We start from the raw sequence: 19,383 nt of genomic DNA on the forward strand, positions 1-19,383 counted from the left end.
GCAGGGCTGGCGCGGCTCGGCGGCCGCTGCCCCGTCGCTGACCCTCGCGCGAAGCTGCGCGCACCGAGAGAAGACATCTTCCCGGCCGGGCCTCCAGCGCCCGCCGCGGCCCGGGGCGGCGGGGTCGGCCCGCGGGCTCGGGACAGCTCGCGCACCCCTCCGTGGGGGGCGCCCCGACTCGCCGGGGGCGGGGTCACGTCCCACCCGGGCCGCCGGGGGCACGGGCGCTGCGGAAACCTGAGCGTGGCCGAGGAGCGGGGGCTTGCAGGGCCACCTCCCCGGGCGCCTCGGGCCCGCGGTGGGCGCGCCGGCCGCCACCGCCCCCGGGCCGTCGCGGCGACCACTCCCGCGCCTGGTACCTGTGGACTCCCTTGTCAAGAGCCCGGAGCTCCCCCGGGGGAGCCGAGCCCAGGACAGACATGCTACTCCCGTTTCCTGCCCCTTCGGAGCGGCGAGGAGTGGGTGAGGCGGGACCGGGCTGCTGCACCGAGGAGGCCCCCGAGCCGAGGGCGGACTGGCCCCGCGGCGAGGGCGCCAGGGCCTGCCCGGTGATGGCGGGCAGGCCGGCCTCGGCCCATCGGTGGGCGCGTGAGGGGAGGGAAGCCGGCGGGAAGGCGCTCCTTCCCTGCGCCCCCTCGCCCTGGGCAGTCTGGCCGGCCGGGCCCAGCAGCCTGACCCCGGGAGACCCCGCTTTGAGGCGGGCAACGGCTGCCCTCGCCCAGGCCGCCCGGCCCTCAGGTTGTGCGACTGTGACGGGCTCACTCGCGCAGAGGGCGGTTGAAGGGGAATGGGGCGCTTCTCCCCTCTGCTTGGGGAGGGGGGTGTTGTGCTTTGTGGGGGGTCGGGGGGTCACCACCCTCCCAGAAGAGGTGGGGGAGGGCCGCCGGCGCAGCTGGTCGGCGAGGGGCGGGGTCACAGAGGCGAAGTGTGTGTTCGAGCGAGGGCGTGTGGGGGGCAGGGCGCGCGCGGAGGAGGATCTGTGGCCTGCGCGCAGGCGCGAGCAGCGGGCCGGGCCCGAGCCCTGGAAGAAGGCCGACGGGGAGCGGGGGCGGTGGGCCGGCGGGAGGGCGGGCAGGCTGACGCTAGGGGGGGCGGGGAGCCGCGTCGGCGTCGCGGGGGCGCGGGCGATTCGAGGCCGACGCATCCGCGCGTGCGCGCGCCGGCAAAGTGTCCGCGTTAGAGGGGAGTGACGCGTGCGCGTTCACGTGCACCCCGGAGAGCGGTAAGCAGCGAGGAGAGGCTTGAAGGGGGGTGGGGGGTGGAGAGGCTAGCCGAAGGAGGGGTGGGGAGGCGGCGCCTGCGCAGTGCGCCGCGGAGGAGCTGTGTGTATGTGAGAGTCTGACGGGTTCAAAATGGCGGCGGCTGCTTCAGCGGCTCCTCCTGTGTGAGGGAAACAACACCCCTCCCCGGCAGCGGCGGCGGCGGCGGCGGCTGCGGCTCGCAGAGCACCTTCCCAGCGGCTGGGCCTGTCGCCGCTCCGTCTATCCTGGGCAGGGGGCGCTTCGGGAGGAGGGGCAACGCCAGGGGGCCCATCCCCCGGAATCCCTCCTCTGCGACTGGGGAGTAGCCGGGGGCTCGTCCCGCAGCGCGGAGCCCGGGCTGAGGGGGAGACGCGAGGGGAGCCGGGGCCCCCAGCCCGGCGCGCCGCGCCGCTCCCGCCCTCTCCGCCCCCCGGGGCCGGGGCCCGCGTTCCGGGGGGCCGGGGCGGCGCGGGCAGCCTCGGGTCGGCCGGTCTCAGCTGATCGGCCGCCGCTCCCGGGCTCCGGCGGTGGCCGAGCGGCTACTTGTCTAGGGCACGGCGGCCCCGCGGCCGGGGCTGGCCCGGGGCTCGGGCTCGGGCTGCTGACCGCTGGCCCGGGGGAGGCGGGGGCGCCCCGGGCTCGGCGCCGAGGGGTCGCGCTCCCCTCTCCTGACGCCTCAGACTCCCGGTCTCCAAAGCCAGAAGAGGAGGTTTGATTCAGCAACTGTTTCCTCTCTTTTCCGGGTCGCTGTGACCCTCTGGATACTGGGTTGATCCACGGAAAAAACCCGAAGACGACGTTTGGGATTTAATTTTTCCTCTCAGTTTTTGGAATCTTTTACTTCTCACTTGGACAAGAACTCACGAGCAAAATCCCCGGTGAGATTCCCCCTCCTGTCGCCCCCCCCCCTTGGAAGTTTTGGTTCGCTGTGTTATCTAAAGACTTAATGTAAAGTTTCTATTTCTTTTTCCGATGGTTGAACGAACCATTGAAACGCCTTTTCCTGGGGGAACCCGGCGAGATTTTCCATTTTTCCTCTCCGGCCCTGGCTGCTCTCAAGCCCGGGCGGTCTTCGCCCAGGGGGTGCAAACACGGTTTCCCTCCCGACTTGGGGCGAGGGCTTCCTCCAGGAGGGCTCTGCCACGAACTGCTCTTGCAAACTGTGTCATCAGGTCCAGTGGTCTCGTAGCAATTTTGAAAGGATGCTGTTAACGTGGCCTTAATGTAGTTACAAAAAAGAAAAAAAAATCTGCATTCTCTATGGAAGCCATTATCCTTGAGAATATTTAGGAAAAAGAAAAACCTTTCTTGGTATTAGGGATCGGCCGTCGCGCAAACCGGTCTTTAATGTTTGGAAAAGATGAATTTTACTTACGTCTCTAGGTAAAATCTTTATTACTTTACACAGAAAGATCTGATACATTTTTGTGTCTGATTTGCAACTCCCTTGAATTTGTTTCAGAGTTGTACACATCTTGTGTTGGGGTGGAGGGTTGGTTTGGGAATGAAAAGATCCGGGGAGTCTAGGAAGGAAGGCGACGATTGCATACGGATTTACTAGAGGTGTATGGGAAATTGTTTTGGAGTCTATTTAAATCCTAATTTCTTGTTCTCTTCTTATATAGTTAGTCTGTCCTTTTCTTTAGTTTCTAATTACGGGTGAGAGAGAACTAATTTGGTTAGGATCTGGATTAGTTCAGTGGCTGCTTCACCTGGCCAGCTCTCTAAGAGAGAAAAGTCCTGTGTCCCCCCCCTCCTTTTTTCTTTTTTTTTTTTTGCTAATGCTGCCATTGAAGGGGAGCCTTGCGTATTGTAATCCTGTGGGGAGAAACAAGTGGTATAGCCCGACAGTAAGGAACTGAAACCAACATCTTCTTGCCTATAGGCCTCAGACAGTTGTAATGTGATTAATGTTGATCTTGACATGGAACCACTTGCCCCAGAGCTGAGAGGTCCCAAACTGATGAAGAGGAACCAGATTTCTCAGGAAGCCTTTAACTTACACATGTCCTAAACACTTCATTCCGAGGAAAGGAAGGTTGAGTTCGAGGATGAGTTCTCATCTCTGCTCATATCATTATTCTTTAGTGTTGCAATCTGGTTCCTAAGGAGGAAGAGGAAGGCAGCCCTGGAGTGGTTTCTTTCTGTAATTTCAACAGAAGAGTGAGAGATGGAACCCGAAGAAGAAAGGATTCGTTACAGCCAGAGATTGGTTAGTATTTTCTTGTCTTTTTTTTTCTTTTCTTTTCTTTTCTTTTTTTCCAATTTTGAAGCAGAAAAACTATTTTGTTTACATTTGTGAACATACTGTGATTAAAACTTTTCAGGTGGCTTTTCTCTGCACCAGAGGAGGGAAGGTGTATTAGTATCTCATTTGAATTTTAGGCCAAGTAGTTAGAGTCTTAGTAGTCATCCTATTTGGAAATGGATTTATAGGTAGCTTTTAACTTCTGCTGAAACCGTTGTAAATCAAAGGATTTTATGGATTACAGTGTGACAAGGATTCCTAATTTTGCAATACTGACATTGTAATAAATCTAATTGATTACGTTAGATTTGAATGTAAATTTGAGGGGCAAAACTGTTTGAGGAAGGATAGTTCCGTATAATTTTTTTAGATTATTGTGTACCAAGATTTTTGGCTTTGAGCTGGGGAGTGGAAATGCGGATTTTTTTTTTTTTAACACAAATTAACACTGATAGGGTTGAAGGGGATTGATTGAGAGAAGGGAGAATACTGGATGCTGATAAAGTTCTGTATTTTGTATTTGGGGAGGGATGTATATGATACATCTTATAAAAGTAAATTTTTACTTTGTAATGACTTGGAAGGAATTAGCTTGTATGTGCATATGAATACTTTGTCCATTAGGCTCCCGCTTTCCTCTCAGGGTTTCCCTACTGGAGTTTAAGAATTTGATTTTTGTTTTCCCTAGTCAAAGAGAGCTTTATTAATATTCTCACCATATATTCGTTTCAGAAATTTGACTTTATTTGTAGAGTGGGGAATGAGGAAAGCCACAGAACTATATGCATTATGTAAAATTTGGTGAACTGAAAGACCTAGAAAATTACTAAAGGAATTTATGCTGGTTTTATTTGGCTCTGCATTTTAGACTGAATTTGGAGGAAAAAAGAGTGATTCTTTAATTCATTTTCTGATAATGTCCAGACTCTTTGAGAAAAGGCTGTTCTCCCCCGCCCACCCCCCCCCACGCCCCAGTGTGACTGTTGAAAAGGTGTGGTGTGTATTGGCAAGTGTACCCAGTAGGCAATATGTTCTAGCAAAGCTTTATTTCAGAGATTTGCTTCTTGTCTCCTAATCTGTGTGTTGAGATTATAATTCTTTATCTTTAACTTTTAGAAATAAAGTACATCATCAGTGGAATTTTGTACGTTTAGGATTTATTTTTGTTTTGACATTTCTTGAATTCAGTTTTTTGGGGGGAAAAGAAAGAAGATGCTGCAAAATTCTTTTCTTGGTTAGTTACTGCTATATGGATTTTCGTTTTTATCACGTCAGGCTGGTAGAATTGCTGAGCTGTTTCATAAATATCTGAGAGATCTTGGGATCCAGTCTTTCAAAGCAAGTTTTTATTTTTTAACAAGATAGGGAGGTAGTGGTAAGGAGATCCAAAGAATCTGTGATTTTTGTCCTGGTAAGTTTTTTTTTTTTAATTGTAAAATGATTGCTACCTGTTGCACACATTAACCTTTTCCTTATCTAGCATATTTTTTCTTTTGGTTTATGTGTTTTTGTAGCAGTGTTGTGTAAGAGGGTACAGCAAATATTTTGGGAGAATCTTGCTCACTTAGAATTTTGGGTAGTAATCTTGAGTTTAGGGTGACTGATGTCTGTTTTCCTTTTTTAAATTACATGACAAAATATATATCCAAAGTGTAAATCCCTTCCATAACATAACTTTTTTTTTTTTTTTTTTTTTTTTTTGCGGTACGCGGGCCTCTCACTGTTGTGGCCTCTCCCGTTGCGGAGCACAGGCTCCGGACGCTCAGGCTCAGCGGCCATGGCTCACGGGCCCAGCTGCTCCGCGGCATGTGGGATCTTCCCGGACCGGGGCACAAACCCGTGTCCCCTGCATCGGCAGGCGGACTCTCAACCACTGCGCCACCAGGGAAGCCCCATAACATAACTTTTGATATGAGAGCATATTGGTGGCTAATTTGAATGGCAGTCTGCCTACCAAACTTTTAAATTTATTTATTTATTTATTTTTAAAATTTATTTATTTTATTTTTGTCTGCGTTGGGTCTTCATTGCTGCGTGTGGGCTTTCTCTAGTGGTGGCGAAAGGGGGCTACTCTTCATTGCAGAGCACAGACTTGAGACGCTCGGGCTTCAGTAGTTGTGGTGTGCGGGCTTCAGTAGCTGTGGCACACGGGCTTAGTTCTTCCGCGGCATGTGGGATCTTCCCGGACCAGGGCTCGAACCCATGTGCCCTGCGTTGGCAGGAGGATTCTTAACCACTGCGCCACCAGGGAAGCCCTAAATTTATTTATTTTATTTTATTTATTTTTGGCTGTGTCGCGTCTTTGTTGCTGTGCGTCGGCTTTCTCTAGTTGCGGCGAGCAGGGGCCACTGTTCGTTGTGGTACGCGGGCTTCTCATTGCGGTGGCTTCTCTTGTTGCGGAGCATGGGCTCTAGGCACGCAGGCTTCAGTAGTTGTGGCTCACGGGCTGTAGGGCGCAGGCTCAGTAGTTGTGTACGGCCTTAGTTGCTCTGCAGCATGTGGGATCTTCCTGGACCAGGGCTCAAACCCGTGTCCCCCGCATTGGCAGGCAGATTCCTAACCACTGCGCCACCAGGGAAGCCCTGCCTACCAAACTTTTAATGTCTCTGTGGCAAGTGCTTATATTACAGAATTCTCTATTGATGAAGTTAGATATTTGAGGAATTTTAAGACTGACATGAGGGCATAAAGGCTAATTTTTACAGTAGCTATAACACTGTATCTCTTTAAGTCAAAGTATAGAATTTAGTTTTGTTTTGCAGTTACTGGCCATGGAACATAAAGTTTGAAAGAGAGACAAAATGACAGGTGTGCTAATTTGGCTTGGTGATTAAACTTTGTGTGGTCTCATACTATATGTTTGTCGAATTGAATTACCTAGTGCATTGATTATAGTGTTATTGGCTATCACTTCCATATTGTTTTAGAGGACAAAACCTAAATGGTTATCCCTCTGTGACATACTTTCAAAATAGCCTCTTGGGAGAGAAAATGTAGTATACCACTATTAACAGTCTGAGGCCAAACTCGTTTCAGAACAAGAGTGACTTTAATATTGAGGATCTTTTGCCTATGTTTTAAAAAAAAAAGTTGTATCCTTACTTATAAGAATATGTATTATTCATGATTGAATAGATCCTTTTTAATGCTTTTAACTGACATAGCTATTTCAAGTTCACAGACTGGATTTGGTGAGATAAATTTTGATATGTTTGTATCATCTTTGTGACAAGCCATTTTTTAAAAAATCAGACATAGCTAGTTTTTAAAAATTGGCTTGTCTTTTGTCAAACTAGTATTTATCTATTACATGTAGAAGAGAATTACACCTTTGAATATGGTATGTACGTGTAGATTTGGGGCATAAGCTCTTCTTTCTGGAACTAGAACATTTACTTATTTTGCAGTGTAGGGAATACAAGGGAGGGTAAATGCTGTTTTGATTTTTTTTTAAACAAGCCACTGTTTTGTTTTTAATGAAAAGATTAGTAGTTTTGTGTATGGATTTCTAGAAGAAAGCCAGATAGATCTCCATGGGAAGTTGACATAGTTGAGGAGGTATTCAAGTGAGAGGGATAGAAGCTTCAGGTTGGTGATGGGTGGATATTTGGTTATCCTGAGGTAATGATGATTTATTTCTGTATTTCTAGTAAATTAAGATGTAGGACCTTACTGAGAAACATGGACAGGTACTAATTTTAGAACTTTTTTTCTTCATTTGGTTTCAGGAGCCAAAGTGTTGAAGTATTTTTGAATGTTTGTCACAGCCATGTATATTTAAATGTTCGTTTATAGGGAATGTTCAACATAATATCTTATAGTTTCTTAATCTAAAATATTAGTTAAATCCTCAGCAATTGTAGTCAATGATCTTTTAAGTTTTTGAAATCACACCAATTCTGAGTAATCCTTATTATTGCACAATAAAAATAAAATCAAGGACAAAATAATGTGCATCTGAAGTAAATGCTTAAGGTATAGTTACATTTAGTATGGAAAAAAATTCACTGACCCCTGCCAAAGGCAATTGTAGAAACAAATGAACGCCTAAATCAATGTAAAAAGGTGAAGACAATATACTTCAGGGTAAAAGAAGTTATATGACATGAATATTTTTTTCCCTTGACTTCACCTAAGCCTAGTGCTGTTATCTGAAGGGAGAGATGCTGATTTACTTGAGAATTCAGCTTGCTTGTCAATCTTGATGCTAAGATGAAGAGATTTTCTAAAGGATGTTATTATACTACTGGATGCTCAATCCTGTTAATGTGCCTTACATATGATTCTCTCTGAAATAGCTAAATCATTTATCTGTTGCAAGAAACTGAGGGCACTGAGTCCTTATGATATTCTCACCGTTCTTTGGGTCATCCTTAAAATTGTCTCCCCAGATTCAGGAGCAATGAACAGATTATCCCTTTTACAAACAGTCGCACTTTGAATGTCCCCGCTCTAAGGTCTTTCTGCCCAGGAATAGACCAGGCAAAATAAAAACCTAATTTTAAGCAATTTTTTCCATAGTTTATTAATAATTAAAAAAATTATAGATGGTCTAAATTGCTGAATTTGCTTATTTATCATCATTCCATTAGACTTAACTGTCAGTCTCTATTGGTGGAGGAGTACATTGTTCGGAGTGTTGCAGTCTCCTTCCTGGTGATGTAGGAAAAACTTGTTGCCCATTTTTGGCATTCAAAATGCAGATGATGAGGGAGCTAATTCTTTATACTTATGCATCAGTCTTCCACAGTTACCCGTATTTTGGGGACCCAGAATACAGGGCTGTATTTAAGCCCCATTACTTTCTCTTATTTATTTTGCTGAGCACTAATCACTACCATACTTAAGTTTGTTTGTGCATATCTCTCCATTAGAGTACAGGCTCCTTGAGAGTTGGGACTTTGTTTTTGTTTATGGTGTCTACTGGATGCTTTGAATAGTGCCTGACACATAGAAAGTGCTCAATAATTAGCCTCAAAAAGAGAGAAGAAAGTACTCTCAGTCTGCAATGTAGAAAGTGCTCAATAAGTATTTGTTGATATTGTTGAAAGCCCTCATAAGTATTTACTTTTCTTTGCTATGAGTTTTCTTGACTGCTAGGAATAGATCACTAGAATGGAGGAGAGTTTGGTATACAGGGATGAGCAAAATATTGGGGTATTGGGTTCTGTAGTATACATAAGAACCAGAAGGCCTAAGCTCTAACAAATGAAAACTTATGCTTAGCACACGTGCCACATGAACACATTTATAGTATTTAAGCCATTAGAACAGATAAGAAAATATTTAGTTAACTGTAAAAGCTCAGTCTGAATTTTAAGCTTCCTATCTCAAATCCTGTCCTAAACCCTCCATGTTACGGTTTTTGCTGACTTTAAGACAACCTTAAAGTTGTGAAGTTGCAAGCGACGGTGTTTGTGTTACTCTCAAGTCTTGGTTTTTGTAAACTGATACAGCCACTATGGAGAACTGTATGGAGGTTCCTTAAAAACTAAAAATAGAACTACCATACGACCCAGCAGTCCCACTACTGGGCATATACCCTGAGAAAACCATAATTCAAAGAGAGTCATGTACCACAATGTTCATTGCAGCTCTATTTACAGTAGCCAGGACATGGAAGGAACCTAAGTGTTCATCGACAGATGAATGGATAAAGAAGATGTGACACATATATACAATGGAATATTACTCAGCCGTAAAAAGAAACGAAATTGAGTTATTTGTAGTGAGGTGGGTGGACCTAGAGTCTGTCATACAGAGTGAAGTAAGTCAAAGAGAAAAACAAATACCATATGCTAACACATACGTATGGAATCTTAAAAAAAAAAAAAAGGTTCTGAAGAACCTAGGGGCAGGACAGGAATAAAGACGCAGACGTAGAGAATGGACTTGAGGACATGGGGAAGGGGAAGGGTAAGCTGGGACGAAGTGAGAGAGTGGCATGGACATATATACACTACCAAATGTAAAATAGATAGCTAGTGGGAAGCAGCCGCATAGCACAGGGAGATCAGCTCTGTGCTTTGTTACCACCTAGAGGGGTGGGATAGGGAGTAGATATGGGGATATATGTATAGCTGGTTCACTTTGTTATAAAGCAGAAACTAACACACCATTATAAAGCAATTATACTCCAATAAAGATGTTAAAAAAAAAGTCTTGGTTTTGACCATTAAGTCAGGGAATGGATACATTTGCTGTATACCATGCAGAGGGACATAACATTCTTATTTTCTGTTCCTTTTTATTTTTCTTCTTGGGGAATGAACATCCTTAGTCAGGTTTTATTAATGTGCTCTCTTTATCTCATTTTTGGGATAATATAGTGTTTTTGCATTGTGCTTTCACATCAACAGAGGTTAAAATTCAATAAACATTTATCATGTGTCAAGTACTAGGCTAGGTTCTTTCAAATGCGTTACCTTATTTAATCTTCAAAACAGCCCTGTAAGGTAGATGGTATAGTTTCCAACCTTAATTTTTTTTTTTAAAATAAATTTATTTATTTATTTTTGGCTGTGTTGGGTCTTCATTTCTGTGCGCGGGCTTTCTCTAGTTGCGGCCAGCGGGGGTCACTCTTTATCGTGGTGCGCGGGCCTCTCACTGTCGCGGCCTCTCTTGTTGCGGAGCACAGGCTCCAGACGCGCAGGCTCAGTAGTTGTGGCTCACGGGCCTAGTTGCTCCACGGCATGTGGGATCTTCCCAGACCAGGGCTCAAACCTGTGTCCCCAGCACTGGCAGGCAGATTCTCAACCACTGCACCACCAGGGAAGCCCCAACCTCAATTTTTTTTATCATGGTAATGGAGGCGTAGGGAGCTGCCTTGACTTGACCAGGGTCACAAAGTTGGTAAGGGGTGGAACGAGACTTTGAACCCTGTGTTTCTTCTTTCACACCTTATCATCTCTCTTGCCGTGTATTTCATACAGAAAACAAATGATAGGTACTCCTGTTGTAGGAAGTTGTAAACTGAGTGCTTCATCTTTTTTTGAGGCTACTGTTACAGTTTCTTTCCTAACAAATATCTGCTTAATAGCCTAAATGAGATAGCTACAAATATTTGACAGCTAACATTTGATTATGTTTTTTAAAAATTGGCACGTTCTTTCTTTTTTGTGAACTTTGAACTGACTGCACTTGATCTATTAAAATAGCAATATTCATGCAGTTTGTGTATATGTCAAGCCTTTTATTTATGCATGTCACTCATATCATTGTTTTCTGTTTTAAATTTTAGGTTCTTGGGGGTTTTCTCTATCTGTGAGTACTTGGTAAAAACTTAAAGCATAAAGATAAAAGGCAGCAGATAGTGACCAAATGAGTGGTTTTGGCAAATACAGTGGTGAAGCCTCCTTCAGGTAGGTAGAGAGGAGGAGGGAAGAGGGTGGTCTTGTAGGAGCTAAAGAGAGCGTAAGCTTTACTATAGATTAGTAGGACTAAAGTAGAAGATTTGTTTGGGAGGTAGTGTTGATAATGTAGGGAACACATTTTAAACAATTACGAAAGCCAGGTATGGAAAATAGCCGTTAGAAGCTGTGGTTTGTTTTTAATTGAACACTAATTTGATCAAAATGTTTTTTTTACGAGTAATATTTTTGTAATTTTAAGTCAGGGAGGTGTCTAGAAGAATACTGAAATAGATTACCTCTTGAGGTGATAGGTTACCTGAACTCTAGGGCAGTGGTTCTTGAAGTGTGGTCCACTTACCAGCAAGGTAAACATTATCTGGATGTCTGGGAACTAGTTAGAAATGCATATTTTTGGGCCCTGCCTCATACTTTTGGTGGATCAGAAACTCTGGGGTTTGGGACCCAGTGATCTGTGTTTTAACAAGCCAGGTGATTCTGTTGTGTGCAGAAGTTTGAGAACTACTGCTCTGGGGTATAGATAGTAGAAATGGAAAGGAAGAGATAGAAGCAAGACACTTTGGCAGTGAAGGACTGACAAAACTTGGTGAATGATAGATACCAGCATGTTAGGATGGAAAAGAGTGCTTGACTGGGGATCATGAGCCCAGAGTCCTAGTACCAATTCTATTACCAGCTATAGTTTTGAGCAAGAGAACTGACCTCTTATTGAGGGAGTTGTACTAAGTGATTTCTGAGGATTTTGGAAGCAAAGACAAATGAATTAAGGTGGACTCTGGGATTAAGTCTCGATTATCAGGAAGATCAGAGGGAGGAATTTTTGAAAGAGGGAGGAGTGAGTGTGGGCAGATGTTTTAGACATTTGGAACAGATTTGTTTAAAGCAGAGGTTCTCAGCTGGGTGTGATTTTTGCCCCCTGCCCCGGAGACATTTGGCAATATCTGGAGACATTTTTGATTGTCAGACTAGGAGAGTACTACTGGTATGTTAGTGAGTAGAGGCTAGGGATGCTGTTAAAACATCCCATTAAACATTCCCTACAACAGAACCTGCCGTATAGTGCGGGGAGCTCAGCTCGGTGCTCTGTGGTGACCTAGATGGGTGGGATGGGGTGGTGGTGGGAGGGAGGTCCAAGAGGGAGGGGATATATGTATACATATAGCTGATTCACTTCGTTGTACAGCAGGAACTAACACAACATTGTAAAGCAACTATACCCCCAAAACAAAAACCAAAACAAATTGCCCATAACAAAGAATTATCCAGTGTTAATTGGGTGAGATTGAAAACTGATTTAAAGAGAGCTATCCAGTAGATGGGTTCTAGGTTTCCATCCTGATTATCTGCTGTTAATCTTAGAGTTTTAAGTCCAACACAAAACATCTTGAAAGCATCTCAGATTGTTTTTCTCAGGGCTTTGCCCAAATAAGCATGAAGTGGTTTTTTTGTTGTTGAATTTTTGCAAAAGTAACTTCATGGTCATGGCAAATCCTCAACCTAGTTGCAGATTTCTTTATTATTCCTTTAAACTTATTCTAAGATCACTTGATTTGGGCAACCAAAGTAAGTACTCACTGTCTTGAGATGAATAGTTAAGTTATAACAATAAATCATCTTTTGGTATTCTCTTTGAAGGATAGCAAAAAATGAGCTAAAAGCTGTGGGTGTTGATGTGAACAAATATTGAAATACTTTTGATTACCATGTGGCTGAATAAACCCATGGCCATTCCTGAGAAACAACCTCATGAGCTGGTTGTGGCCCTCAGTGTGAATTTAAGGTAGCCCCAACCTTAATTTATCTCTTTATATCCCTGGATCACAGAAGTTACGAAGTCTTTTGTGTCAGGGCAGTAATCTAGCCAACCCTTTCTTGTTTCTGACAGTAACTTCAAGAGAATGTATATTCATAAATACGGTGATTGTATTGTAGGACTTTAATCATTTCCAATGTACCTCTGTGTTTATTGTCTTTTGATCATCTTATTCTTTTGATCATCACAATTGCAGGGGTTGCTAGGACATGGGGATGGTGCTACCATGTTGCACAATTCCTGAGGGACCCATTCACATTTCTTATTCTATGTGAAAGATGCTCTTGGAGATGAGCAGTGTGCAAACAAACAAAAAAAAGGGACTCTTTCTGGGTGGGTAAGATAAAGGAAGGGCTTCCCTCAAGGTGCAGTGGTTAAGAATCTGCCTGCCAATGCAGGGGACACAGGTTTGAACCCTGGTCCAGGAAGATCCCACGTGCTGCAGAACAACTAAGCCTGTGCACCACAACTACTGAGCCTGTGCTCTAGAGCCTGCAAGCCACAACTACTGAACCCGTGTGCCTAGAGCCCATGCTCCGCAACAAGAGAAACCACAGCAATGAGAAGCCCGCATACCACAATGAAGAGTAGCCCCTGCTCTCCGCAACTAGAGAAAAGCCCGTGCAGCAATGAAGACCCAATGCAGCCAAAAATAAATATAAATAAAACAAATTTCTTTCAAAAAAAAGATAAAGGAAAAGCCACTTTGTATATTTGAAACAAAGGGAGAAAAGAGTCCAGTCTGATGAATAATAGCACACATTAATTGAGTGTATATTATGTGCTTGCTACTGACCTTTTACATATATTAACTAATTTAATTTTCAGCAGCCCTTTGAGGTAGGTTCTGTGATTTCCATTTTCTAGTTTGGAAACTGAGGCATAGCACAGTTAAATAACTTGTCCCAGGTTATTCAGCTAAGTAGGGAAAGAGCCAGGATTTATAGTAGACAGTCTAAGATATACTGCCTCTTTTTCAACTTTGTTGGAACGCAGTTTGTAAATGTTCTGCTGTTGAATTTAGGGTGTTCCCCAAGTCATCTTTTCTCACTCAAGAGATTCATTCACTTAAATGTTTGCTGAGTGCTTACACTGTGTCAGGCACTTAACATGGGCTTTGCTTTTTTAGAACTTCCAAATAACTGTGGTTTCAGGTAGTGCTGAATACTTTGAAGAAATTAAGAGGGGGATAAAATACTTGTAGGGTGGGGATCACTCCTTGAGTTGGGTCATTGGTAAAGGCTCCCTGAGAAGATGGTGTTTGTAACTGAGACCTGAGCGATGAGGAGCCAGTCTTGTGAAGGTCAAGGCCTTGGGGGACCAGATCTGGGTCAGCAGAGCTCTAGGTTGAGGGACCACCTAATGCAAAGCCCTATGGTAGGAATGAGAAAATATTACAAGCACTTAACCACATGTCAGACACCATACAGGGCACTTGGGATACAGATACAGTGATGAGCAAGATAGGCATGGTCCCTCTGTCATCAAGATTACGGTCTGTTAGGGAAGTCAGACAATAAATACTTATAATGTTAATTATAGTTATGCAAAGGACTACAAAGATAATGTAGGAGGCAATGAAAGTGTATAATAGAGTGACCTAATCTAAACTTCAGGAGTGGGAAGAGGCATCAGGGAACACTTTTCCTGAGAAAACCTTTAAAGCTGAGACCTGAAGGTGAGTAAGAGGTAACCAGGCAAAAAGGAGAAGTGATTATCATATGCAGAACCTCCGAGGTTGGAAGGAATCTGACATGTTTGAGGAGCCTACCAACCAAACCAAACCAAAAAGGACGGTGTAACTGGAGAGAGGAAGTAAGTGGTGGAGACAGTTAAAATCCTGACAAGGTAATCAGGGGTCAGGTCAAGTAGGGCTTTATTCTTTTCTTTTTAAATTTATTTATTTATTTATTTTTGATTGCGTTGGATCCTTGTTGCTGGACGCGGGCTTTCTCTAGTTGCAGCTAACGGGGGCTACTCTTTGTTGCGATGCGCGGACTTCTCACTGCGATGGCTTCTCTTGTTGCAGAGCACGGGCTCTAGGTGCACGGGCTTCAGTAGTTGCAGCACGTGGGCTCAGTGGTTGTGGCTCACGGGCTCTAGAGCACAGGCTCAGTAGTTGTGGCGCACAGGCTTAGTTGCTCCATGGCATGTGGGATCTTCCTGGACCAGGGCTCAAAGGGTAGAGCTTTATTCTGAAGGCAGTGGGAATGCAAAGTTCAGCAGAGGAGTATAACATGTTTGGAGTAATATCAGTAGCTGCAGTGTAGAGAAGGGATCAGGGAGAGGTAAGAATGGATTTGGTGAGAACAACTAGGAGGCTACTGCAGTTCAGGTAAGATAAGATGGTAGTATGGTTGAGAGTGCTGGCAGTAGAATTATAGAGGTCTTCAGGAATATTTAGGAAATGGAATCAAAGGACTTTGGTTCATTGGTTGTGTGGAGGGTGAGGTTAAGGGTTACATATAAGCATAACTCCCACGTTTTTCTCATGTGAGTGGTTTGTGGTGCAGTCCTTTTATTGAGATACAGGGCGCACTGAAGGAAGAGCAGGTTTGGAGATTGAGGGGAAGAGCTTACGTTCAGTTTTGAGTTAAGTTTGGACAGGTTGAGTGTGAAGTGCCTGTGAGACATCCTGGTAGAACTGTTGAGTAGGTAACTGGCTGTGGTTCTGGGCTTCAGGAAGGGCTTATTGGCATATAGTTGGATCTTACTGGCATACGTGTGGTAGTTGAAGTTGGGTAGACAGGGAGTGACTTACAAAGGGGGTGAGAAGGAGGAACCAGAGGGATATGAGGAAAATCAGGAGAAGTGGTGCTGGGACTTCCCTGGTGGTCCAGTGGGTAAGACTCCTCACTCCCAATGCAGAGGGCCCGGGTTTAATCCCTGTTCGGGGCACTAGATCCCGCATGCAGGCTGCAACTAAGAGTTCGCATGCCGCAACGAAGATCCTGCATGCCACAACTAAGGCCCGGTGTGGCCAAAATAAATAAATAAATAAATTCTTTAAAAAAAAAAAAAAAGAGTAGTTGTGCCTTGGGGACTTCCCTGGCGGTCCAGTGGTTAAGACTCCACGCTTCCAAGCAGGGGCATGGGTTCAATTCCTGGTTGGGGAACTAAGATCCCACATGCCATGTGGTGGGGCCAAAAGATTTCAAAAAAAAAAAAAAGGATAAACAGTATTTATCAGGCACTGTTCTAACCATCAGTGTATTTTTACTCATTTAATGCTTGTAACTCTATGAAGTAGGTGCTTTTATTATCTCTATTTTATAGATCAGGAAAATGATACAAGAAGGGACTGTATAATTTGCTCAAGACCACTGGGTAGTAACTGGAGAAGTTGGTTTTCGAACCCAGGTTTGTATGGCTCCAGTTTGCATTCTTTTTTTTTTTTATAAATTTGTTTATTTAGTTTGGGGTTTTTTTTGGCTGCGTTGGATCTTCATTGCTGTGTGTGGGCTTTCTCTAGTTGCAGCGAGCGGGGGATACTCTTCGTTGCAGTGTGCGGACTTCTCATTGCGGTGGCTTCTCTTGTTATGGAGTACGGGCTCTAGGCACGCGGGCTTCAGTAGTTGTGGCACGTGGGCTCCGTAGTTGTGACTCACGGACTCTACAGCGCAGGCTCATAGTTGTGGCTCACGGGCTTAGTTGCCCTATGGCATGTGGGATCTTCCCGGACCAGGGCTTGAACCCATGTCCCCTGCATTGGCAGGCGGATTCTTAACCGCTGCGCCACCAGGGAAGTCCCCAGTTTATATTCTTTTTTTTTTTTTCCGCGGTACACGGGCCTCTCACTGTTGTGGCCTCTCCCGTTGCGGAGCAACAGGCTCCGGACGCACAGGCTCAACGTCCATGGCTCACGGGCCTAGCCGCTCCATGGCATGTGGGATCTTCCTGGACCAGGGCACGAACCCGTATCCCCTGCATTGGCAGGCGGACTCTCAACCACTGCGCCACCAGGGAAGGAAGCCCTCCAGTTTATATTCTTAAACACCACTTTACACTAATAGTGTTTCAAAGAGGAGAGAGTGGTCAGCTGAGGTGGATGCTGCTTACAGGCTGAGTATACTGAAGACTTGAGATTTCCATTGGATTTGGCAACACAGAGGTTATTGGTGACTTTAAACAGGAGTTTTGGTGGCATTTGGGGGCAAAAGACATTCTTCAAAATAAATGTGAGATTAAACAGAGACAGTGAATGAAGAGAAGTTTAGAGAAGTTTGGCTGTGAACAGAGAAGTGGAGCAAGTCGTTAGCTACAAGTGTAAGATCCAGAGAATGTTCTCTTCAATGTTTATTTGTTTGCTGTGTTTTGTTTTAAGATAGAAGAGACCACTGCATTTTTTTGTTAATGGCGTTATCAACTATTACTCCTTCTTCTGTTACTCTCCATATTTAATTAGTTGCTAAGCCCTGCTGGATTTCTGATATTCATCTCTTTGTAGTTCCTACTGCCACTTCTAGTTCTTACTCTTAGCCTGGACTATTGTAGTAGCCTTTTCTTAGATTTTTTAATTTTTATTTATTATTATTTTTTTTTAGTGTCAATTCTTTTTTTTTTTTTAAAGTTTATTAATTTATTTTGGCTGCGTTGGGTCTTCATTGCTGCGTGTGGGTTTTCTCTAGTTGTGGCGAGCGGGGGCTACTCTTCGTTGTGGTGTGCGGGCTTCTCATTGCGGTGCGTGGGCTTCTCACTGCGGTGGCTTCTCTTGTTGCGGAGCATGAGCTCTAGGCACACGGGCTTCAGTAGTTGTGGCACACAGGCTCAGTATTTGCAGCTCGCAGGCTCTAGAGCCCAGGCTCAGTAGTTGTGGCGCATGGACTTAGTTACCCCGCAGCATGTGGGATCTTCCCAGACCAGGGCTCGAACCCGTGTCCCCTGCATTGGCAGGCAGATTCTTAACCACTGCGCCACCAGGGAAGTCCCTCCATTATTTCTTATATTGTGCTCCTAAGGTTCTGATAATGTTATTCCTATCCTCTGTGACATTTCCATTCTGTAAAGTCACTGGTGGCATGGGACAGACACTGGACCTTGGTTCATGAAACTTGGCTTTGAATTTCAGCTTATAAACTGTGTAAACTTGAGCAAGTTATTTAACCTTGATGAACTTTCATTTTTCATGTGTGGAATAGTAAAAATAAAACTTACATTTTGGAAATAGCTTATTAGTGCTTGGTTAACTTTAAAGGTTTGCCACTATAGGCGCGAACTCCTTAGCCTGGTATTCAGGCTTTCCTGCACACTTGTGATATCCTGTCCCTACCCTAGGGTTTATCCTCTAAAACCCATTTGCAGTATTGTTTTCTTAATCCTATATGTTGAAGGAAACCTCTTTTCTGAACACTCATAGTTTTTCTCGCTCTCTCTTGTGATATCTAACTGGATACAAGATAGAAAGCTTGATTATGTCTAGATTATATGCTCCTTGAGGACAGAGCATGGCACACAGATAGCACAGAACTATTTACATCACTGAGACTGTAACATTACGAGTTGGTTAACTTCGCCATGAGCACATGGTAGAATGTAATCAAATTAATTTACTGCATTCTCTTGTTAAGTGCTGACAGTACTGCTATAATTATCAGGAGGGTGGTGGTCAGACAAAAGAGAAGGGAGCCAAGGAACAAGAATTTGCCACGTCTGGTTGCCCCACTTGTTATGGTCAGTAGAGAAAGGTGGAACAGACTGCTCATGTTCTTGAGACCATCCAGTTACCTTATTTCTTATACCATGCTCACCAGGCTACTTTCTTAATTAGTTTGGTTCCCCTGTTCCTTGGGAAATGGGTTCCCTGGATAATGGGCATGAGTATTCACAGTGCTAGGCATTGTGAAGAAGTTAACTGACAATCCTTTTATCTTGCAGAGTTGAGTACTAGCCTACCAAGATCTCTCCTCTGGGGCTTCCCTGGTGGCGCAGTGGTTGAGAGTCCGCCTGCCGATGCAGGGGACACGGGTTCGTGCCCCAGTCCAGCAGGATACCACATGCCGTGGAGCGGCTGGGCCCGTGAGCCATGGCCGCTGAGCCTGCACGTCCGGAGCCTGTGCTCCGCAACGGGAGAGGCCACAACAGTGAGAGGCCCGCGTACTACAAAAAAAAAAAAAAAAAAGTCTCTCCTCTGAACCTTAAAGGAGACAAGAATGTCCACTTAACAGTAGTAGTGTCTACACTCTTCTTATGTACAAAGGTTTGAACGGTGTGTAGAATGCTAAGGTACCATCATACCTTAGCTCAGACCCTTTTCTCCGGGGAGAATTTCTTTGACTAGGTCAGATCTTCCAGTTATTCTCATAGTATAGAATACCTCTTATGCGTAGCACTTCTCAAAATTGCCACTTTGCTTGGGTTATTATTTGATTGTCTGTTTCCCTTTTAGAATATAAGCATCATTAAAGGCTGCTACAGTGCCTTTTCTCACCATTTTATCCCCATGCTTGGTACAGGTCCTGGTCCACAGTAGGTTCTTGATGGATTTTTTTTCTGTGAATGTGCATATCTAAAATGCTTTCCCTCCCACCCCATTCTGTCTTCTTGGGTAAGCTCTTAGTAAGCTCTTAGTTGTCCTCTAAGACCCCCAGATGTTGCTCTTCTCTTGAGTTCTCCTCAGTTACATTCCCAAGACACTTCTTATGCATTTTTGCTCTGGGACTAGTCACTTTGTGTTGTAATTCTTTGACCACGAGTCTATTTTCACCCAGCTAG

The 19,383-nt window shown here is 44.8% G+C and overlaps 1 protein-coding gene across 4 annotated transcripts in view; it reads left to right on the forward strand.

Moving 5' to 3' along the window:
* The first annotated feature begins 1,109 nt into the window (after nucleotides 1-1,109).
* KDM2A (lysine demethylase 2A) overlaps nucleotides 1,110-19,383 on the forward strand; it is a 103,595-nt gene continuing 85,321 nt past the window's right edge. For 2 of the 4 annotated variants that reach the window (XM_060019364.2, XM_060019367.2), the window contains exons 1-2: nucleotides 1,319-2,119; nucleotides 3,330-3,453. In XM_060019364.2, coding sequence (XP_059875347.1) covers nucleotides 3,412-3,453 — 42 coding nt within the window. In that variant the 5' untranslated portion in view covers nucleotides 1,319-2,119; nucleotides 3,330-3,411. Of the gene's footprint in view, nucleotides 1,223-1,318; nucleotides 2,120-3,329; nucleotides 3,454-19,383 lie in introns of those variants that run through there. The other 2 variants (XM_060019365.2, XM_060019366.2) reach the window with 2 other exon arrangements.

Source organism: Delphinus delphis, chromosome 8 (genome assembly GCF_949987515.2).
Source record: "Delphinus delphis chromosome 8, mDelDel1.2, whole genome shotgun sequence".
Lineage (NCBI taxonomy): Eukaryota > Metazoa > Chordata > Mammalia > Artiodactyla > Delphinidae > Delphinus > Delphinus delphis.